The 8,162-nt window shown below is 39.4% G+C and overlaps 1 protein-coding gene across 1 annotated transcript; it reads right to left on the bottom strand.

Annotated features, from left to right (window-relative positions):
- Positions 1 to 5,830: 5,830 nt before the first annotated feature.
- On the bottom strand, positions 5,831 to 7,748 carry B3GALT1 (beta-1,3-galactosyltransferase 1). Its single transcript, XM_006201099.4, has one exon. The coding sequence runs from the start codon at positions 7,660 to 7,662 to the stop codon at positions 6,682 to 6,684; it is 981 nt and encodes a 326-aa protein (XP_006201161.1). The 5' UTR covers positions 7,663 to 7,748; the 3' UTR covers positions 5,831 to 6,681.
- Positions 7,749 to 8,162: the final 414 nt, after the last annotated feature.

Raw genomic sequence — 8,162 nt, 5'->3', positions numbered from 1 at the left:
TATTCATTAGATTTGGATATTCTTGAATCAATGGTGGCTTATTTAAAAATGTTTGCATCTTTTACCTGTGCTTTCATGTTGCTTAATTATTAAATTTTTTTCCTGTATTTTTCTATTCTCTTCCTTTTCAGGTTTTTCCTTTTCTTTATACTAAGTTGTCATAATGTGTTATCCAAAGAAGCCTATTTTTAACATTGTAATTAAACATTGTATGTGATGGCTACCTGAATAAAATGCAAACCTCATGTAAAACAGAAGTTTGGGAAGAGATCAGTGATTGCTGGAGGGTGGAGAGGGGGACTGATTACAAAGGGGCATGAGGAAATTTGGGAGGGGACATTCTAGAACTGTTCTCTATCTTGACAATGGAGGTGGTTCCCCGAATGTATGTATTTGTCAAAACTCATAGACCTCTACACTTTAAAAGGGTGAATTTTAATCATAACTTAATAAAAAAGGAGGGAGTTCCACTCTGGAAAACAAATTTAAAAATTAAAATAATGACACTGAGTTCCATAGGATGGGTGTGGGTGTGGTGGTCGTGGGTGTATATGTCCTTTGTAAGAGGCAGCTTGCTGTCCTGGTTAAGAACATGACTTTCAGAGCCAGGGGACCTGAATTCAACCTGTAAATGAAAAAAAAAATTCTCTGCTGCCTCAGTTTCCTAATCTGTCAACTGAGGTACAGCAGCATCTCTCTCATAAGGGCTATTGTCTGGGTTAAACAACAACAAAGACAACGGTAAAACAGAGGGTGGCCACTGAAAATTTAAGGCATTGAAATGGGAGAAGGTCTCCGATGTTTTCTTTTTCCTCACCTCATGCTTGGTGAGGTCATCCTTGTCTCTGCTGAGAGACAGTCTTCATCACAAAGCCGCCACACGTAAGTGTGCCCAGCCCGCCGTTTCAAGCAGCCACTGCTGAGTAAACGTTCTGGAATAAACCTCAGAGAGAATAAATCACCTCTCATGCCACGCTCCCTCCAGGTGAGGACTGAGGTCATTGCAAAAGGCATAACAAATAGTTGACATAATGTCGCAGACTAATAGATTCTATAAGGAAAACTAAATGGAAAATGTTTCTTGAGCGCTGGGCACCTCTGGTGAAGAGACAGTGGAGCCAGGGTTATTATAGATGTAGCTGAATCAATAACACTTTTTCTTTCATTTCTCTCTCATCTCACGAAAATGCCTATTTTAACCAGCAAAGAGGTAAGGAGATATTATCAAGGGCAATTTTTCATGCTCACATGGGTTATATTCTGGGACACTTCGCTTTTTTAAACAGCCCCATTTCTGGATTTTTCCCCCCTCTCAGAAATGTATTCAATTCTCTTCCAGCAGCATGAATTCATCTGGAAAGCTACGACAATCAATTAAGTAAATGAGAAAATAGAATGCTTGTAATTATGATAATCAAGCTATATGAAACCCACCCTTTTAGGTCCAGTACCCACACATCTTTAAGCAATATATTAATTAAGCTTTAGGTAATTGTTACAATTAAAATCAAGCTTTTACAATTTTAAAAAATCACTGAGCGAGAAAAGGGAAATATTTAAAAAATATATGCAGCTGTTGGTTTTTAATGCAATTCATGATCAGGACTCCATTGTCACTTCCCTGGCTGCACAGAGACCATTCCAGTATGCTTTATTGATGTGACTGCTCATTTACAACTGGAGGAATTCGTATGCAGCACCCTTATCAGATGTTTTCTTGTTTCTCTAAGTCAGAGGTCAGCAAACTTTTCCTGTAAAGGACCAGTTAATAAATATTTTAAGGTTTGCAGGCCAAGAGGCAAAGTTTGAAGATAGAGAAAAGAACTTATATAACAAGAAACAAACTTTGGCAGTTTCTGTATTGATAGGATTAAAACATAATAAAATAATAATTGGGACAATTTTTTTTTTTTGCGATACATACCTACTAATGAGAAAAGCAGAGTCCTTCCTGTTGGGGTAACATTTTGCTTCACTGGAGTTCAATGTGTCTCCCATCCTCGAGTCACTGCAAATGTTCATCACCAATCCATTCTCAGCTTGTGGGCGGCAGGCTCGATGCAGTTCGCACGCAGTGTAGTTTGCCAGCCCCTGCTCTTCATTAGTGTTCGCAACCTTAGGGTGCATCAGAATCATCTAAAGAGCTTGTTAAATATACTGCTGAGCCACACCCCCAAGTTTCTGGTGGGGCCCAAGAATTTGCATTTCTAACCAATTCTCACTTGACACTGATGCTCCTGGTCTGAGACCATACTTTTAGAACACGGCTCTTGACCTTGGTCCTTTTAAAAAGTCACACTGAATACAAATCTACATACTTCATTTACTCACATTTCAGCTTACCCGATAGACTTCACCTTTTTGAGCGCCAAGGTACAGGGCAGAAAATCCCAAGTTAAATTTCTGTTACACAGTGAAGACATATTTAGCTAGATCAGGAACTTTTGTCTCTGAAACAGCTATTAGTCTCTAGCTTGCAAGGTCAGGCATCAGCGTCTACAGGTGAAGAACGCCTGAACAGCACTTTCCTGGTTCCCCATCAAATTTTTAAAAGAGCATGCAATATTCCAAAGGCTCTATGTGGCTGAAACGTAAGAATGACAGCTTTGCTTTAGATGTGACATGTCCTAATTCATCAAGCACATTATCAGTATAACGCTCTCTGGATTGGAATTTGTTGGCATGTTCCACCTATAGAACTGGTCACAGACTTCCGTGAGGTCGCCAAGGGGCAAGGGAAATAATAATTTCCTAACTCTTGGAGTAGCCCATGGTTCACTAGACCAAGTTATCTCTGAGTTGACTGTTAAGTTGCCCTGGGCTCTTGTGGAAAAGCTCCAAATGATTTGAACTGTCACCTGTACTGAGGTTGTAGGGAAGGCTAAAATACGACAGGACATCGGCTCATTTCAGTGATCAACTCTCACCCAAGACACTTTCAGAAAAGAAGCAAAGTGGAAAATATGTTCTCCTTCTGTTTATTTGTCCCAAAGGTTTAAAAAAATCAGCTTTATGGAACCATAGTCTTCCTCATGACAGATGGGCTTATACATTAGCATCGTGCTTCCAATCGACAGTTTACATTTCACAAGGAAGGTGAAGAAACTGAAAGTAGAGACATTTTCTGCATCTATTTGTCATTTTTCAGTTTTATAACATTGATACAAAAAATAGTATTCTGATTAGCAGCTGGATTGGCAACCCACATAACCCTAAGGAGTCCTACAAACCTGAAGAGTGCACTTTTACAGACAATTACGTTTGGTGAAAGAGTATGTACAATTCTGACAAATAAATACATAAATACAATCATTCATATATAATGATATACCTAAATGTCAATTATCATCCACAAGCATTTCTAGTAAATTACTTCTTTCATTCACAAGTACTTTGCTGCTTATAAAAACTGTCTTCACCTTTACAGAAGAAATGACATAATCAATTTCCCCACTAAACCCACATATTAGGAAAGATAGAAAATGAATCCCAGATGCTTTATGTAAATATTCCATTGTCTTTTGATAGAAGAGATTTGATTGAAAAAATTCCTTCCTTAGCTTCTCTGTAAAGAGTTTCTTCTCCCCACATCATATCACGCAAAGGGGTTTTGTTCTTCTGAATTTATTCCAAATTGAAAATGATCTTCACTTTTTGATTCTGGTTATTTAAAAATACAATAATATATATTGAAACCTGCATTTGCTCCAATATCAGAAGACACAAAGCCACACAAACTAGCCACCAAAGATCAAAAGTTTTTTTTCCAAAAATAAAATTTTAAATGGAAATTTAAGAGTAGAGACATGAGTTATTAATACTTTTTTGTTATCCAATGCAAAATGAAGAAAAAACAGGTGGGGGGACAGTCAGAAGGTTTTTGTAAACACCATCTGAATGACTTCTGGTACAATGCTGTGTGAAACACCATTTTATGTCAAAGAAATTGATCATAAATTAAAAAATAGCTTCACAAAGAAATAAAACCATCATTTGGCCAGTGTCATAAAACTAACAACAGTAGAAAATTAGAGCTTTTTCCTGATTACTTGACTTAACCATTTCTGGAACATTCCAAAAACAAAGGGTAAACATGCTTTAGGCTATTGAAACACAGGACAAATGGCTTTGTCTCACCAAGCTCCATGCAGAAGAAAAATGTCCATAGCAAGCAGATTCTAGCTATACGTACAGCTGAGGAGAAAAAAAAATGCCTTTAAAATATATACACGTGGTCTTCAATGAATATTTACATGTTCATCATGTGGGTACTACTTAGCATAAAAAAGTTAGGAAACAGTCCTTTAAGACATGATTTTCTGATTTTTGCTCCTTTTAAAGATTAGGGCTCTATTCATAATGTACTCACACACACACACATAAAATAATTCACAGATGTACACATACAATGCTAATAATGTGCAATTCCTCGACACTGAAGGTGCCTTGACTGAGCATAAGGTAAATGCAAGATGTTGGTATGAGACTGAGGCTTGATTCAACTACACGCTTGACGGGCGAACCAAGTTCAAAGTCATGAGACTTTCCCAGTGATTGGGACTCACAGCAGTTGAGGGTTGGGGGTTGGAGGGTGGCTCGCCTTGTGCGGATCCATCTCTCCCCGGGCTACCTAATGCTGTTTTCTAATCAAACCCAGCAGTCCTGCTGACTTGAGATGAAGATGAGTTAAGGGACAGGAAGGCCTGTCTCCTATTGGGTTCTCTTGGGCTGGAGAGAAGACATCCAGTGTTTTCAAGAAATAAGCCATGACTTCCATTTGTACATTTGGTCTGCATGTTTGCTATCAACTGCTAGGGGAGCTTGCAAAAGTCAGGTTAAAAAAAAGAGTATGCTTTTTCAGTTGTGGAGTTTTCTTTGAATGAAAAGAAACAGAAGTTTTATAATGAATAGCAGAAATGTGTGGTGTAGGGCTTAGACAAGTGTCTAGTCTTCTGCTAGAGGTAGACTAGTTCTACCAGTCCTCAAAGCTCTTACTGAGAATTCAGATCAAATGTTTCCTGAGCTCTAAGTTGATGTGATACATTTTGCAAAGCATGTGCTTCAGTGACTGCAATGTACCCCCAGCCAGAGGCTCCTCCCCAAAGAAAGGCAGCTGCTTTCCCTTCCAGCACCCTGCGATAGCAAGGCGATGCACTGAAGTAATAACTGATTCATTGAAACCAGAAGAAATGACAGAGAAATTGAAGCTTACCCAAATACCCAACATACTCAAGGAAAAGTCAAAATCTTAGAAGAATCAGGTGCACTAATAATTCATATCTGATCTTTATTTTGGCAGATTTTACATTAAGATGATGTTACTACTCCTAGTGACCATCACTGTGATTATGCGATTATTTTAGCATTTAGCATAATACAGGATACGTTGCATTACGTAGCACCTTTGAAACTAAGGATCTCAAAATACTAACAAATGCGATTTGCTCTCACAGCACCTGTGAGGTAGGTGTTTTTCCCAACCTTTTTATAAGTGAGCAGAGTGAAGCACAGCCAGGTGAGGATGCCTGCTCACGTGACCCACGGGATGGCATCAAGAATGTGAACCCAAACTTATCCATCCTTCCTTTCCATAAACCTCAATCACAGAGCTTCCAGAACACCCCTCAACAGCATCACTGTTAGAGATACTTGGCTGTTTTGGATGTTGGAGAGATTATATCTATCAATAGTAGGGCTAAATCCTTCAATAACATTGCTACCCATTAAAGTATTTTCTCACATGCTTTGCAAATGTACGGAAGGTGCTGAGTTTGTGTTAATTATAATGCATGTATAAATTTGTATTTTCTCCATGGTATTTATTGTTCTTTTGGCCTCCTATCAACTTACTTCTACACATGTGCCTGCTTGAGCCAGAAACTTTCCAATGTGTTTAGCAACATGGTATGGAGGGAAAGCAGGTGAGATTACATTTGGCAAAGTCTCCTTGGAGGCACCAGGTTATGTTTGTTCTGAAAGAGCCAAAAAAAAAAAAATCTCCTGTTTATTTTGTTAAGTAGCATTTTATATACATTCCACCCGCTGACCAGGTTTAATTCTTGGATGAGCAAGCAGAGTTGTCTTCCGAACATAGAGAAGATTTGATTCTCAAGTTTAAATTCCCATTTATTTAACTGCAGCCTTCCTGCCAGCACTAAGTTCATTTCTTGATGGAACTACAAATACTGTACACATTCCATGGTAATACAGGTAAAAATTCAATGAAACAGCACAAACAATATTAATAATCACATCCAGTGTGTCTCCCTGACTGTGCATTATGTCTGAATTATTTTTGAAAAAGTGTTATTTACTTATTTATTTCCTTTTGCAGAGATGATATGAAGACATTACCGTGAGTGCCAGTTTCCCAGAACCAGATTTTTGATCTCAGATGTATATAAATCGTAGTGGTTGTTAGGAAGTTGCTTTTTGAGATAAATGCAATACCTTAGGACCTGAGAATGAAATCTGGCCCTTTTAACTCATGTATTATTTCTCTGACCAGAGCTTAACATTTGTAGATTGGTAATCCAAGAAAGGAACTAGCAGTGGGAAGAAAAGCACTTTTTACAAAACCCCTTCACCAGTTCACTTCCCCTGGTGACACCTGTAAAACACCTACACCCTAGGCCTCATTTCTTAAAAAAGAAAAGAAATGTATTTACACTGGTAAAAATCCTAACATCTGAGATGTTTCTTGCTTGACATGTCATTCCAGATTCTGTGCATTTCTTCTGGCGAGATCTGATGCACGGTGATAACTCGGCGGTACCTACACAAACTGTAGGCCATTTTCCAGTGATTGAAGCCACTGTTCTGGAAAGGATGTATGCCCAGCTTGCGAAGACACAGTCCCACGTATACATCTTCAAGGTGGAGCAGCCTTGTGTGGAGTGAGGTCTTGTAAATGAGCTCAGCCACATCGGCTGAGAAGATATAGCCGGTCCCCGAGCAGAATGGTGGGTAGTTACTGTCCGGGTACAAATCCCTGGGCATATACCACTTACTGCGGACGTCCCGGATGGGCCCTCCGTTGATGACGTAGCCAGTAAAATATCTCCGTCTTGGTTTGGTGGAGGGTTTTAGCAGTTTATAAATCAGGTTGTCCATGTTTACAAAAATGTCACTGTCTGTTTTCATGACATACTTGGCTTTTGAACAAAAAGTGGCCACCCATCTCATCCCCATTAATGTTTTGAGGGTAAGATTATGGTAGGAATCAATGAAGTCCTCCACGATGATGTCGTGAAAGATCTGGCTCTCTTGCTCCACCATCTGATTGAGAACAGGGTCAGCATTCTTGCCCAGGAGGAAGAGCGTGGCTATCTTGATCCCTTTAAAGTTGTTCTCATCCCCCCACGTCTCTCGGATCGCTTGGCGGGCATCAAATTCTTTATGGGTCGTGCTGATAAGGATAACAAGGAAAGGAATGCTTTTCTCACATTTGTTGGGCTCGTTTATAAGAAATTCAAAAGAATGTGGGTTTATAGGTCGAGTTCTTATGTTGCCAAAGGTGAAGTTTTTCCTGGCCACGGTCAGATGGCTGAACGGCTTGGAGCCAGTGTAGGAAGAAGTAGGGCGAGTTACACTCAAGTACCAGAGAGCGCTGGCCCAGCACACAACTGTCAAAACATACAAACAGGAGACCTTGGAAGCCATTGTCTTGAGAGCACGTCTATTCCCAATATTGAAGAATATGCCTTCTTGGCATTAGTTTTTTTTCATTTTGCAAAGGCAGCATATTACTAGTAAAGCTTAAAGTCTGATGGAGAAGTGTGAGGGTGGGACTGTCCATGGGGCTCAGTAGCCGTCTGTCATCTCTGCATTGACTCTACTTTCTCCCAAACCTGATGGAAGTTCCCGTGCCTCATAAATCTTCCACTTAACTCTGCAAAATCAATAAAGTATGGTTGTCGTTCAGATTTAGTCATTTTGCATCCTCAAATAAACACAAGGGTCAGAGAAGTACCCAAGCTGATTAAAATAAACATTCATTTCCATCAGTACTGAAATCTCCCTGATACAACCCTCCTACCTTTTTTTCCCTTGATAGACATTGTTTGTGGATATTCCTACCCAATAACACGTGGACTGTAAGCTCTAGATGAACACGAAATAAACTGAGTATCTGTCATTTTAAAAAAGCTCCCTCTCTTCAC

Source organism: Vicugna pacos, chromosome 5, assembly GCF_048564905.1.
Source record: "Vicugna pacos chromosome 5, VicPac4, whole genome shotgun sequence".
Lineage (NCBI taxonomy): Eukaryota > Metazoa > Chordata > Mammalia > Artiodactyla > Camelidae > Vicugna > Vicugna pacos.
The sequence above is the reverse complement of the archived record's forward strand: the minus strand, read 5'-3'. Positions and strand labels throughout refer to the sequence as shown.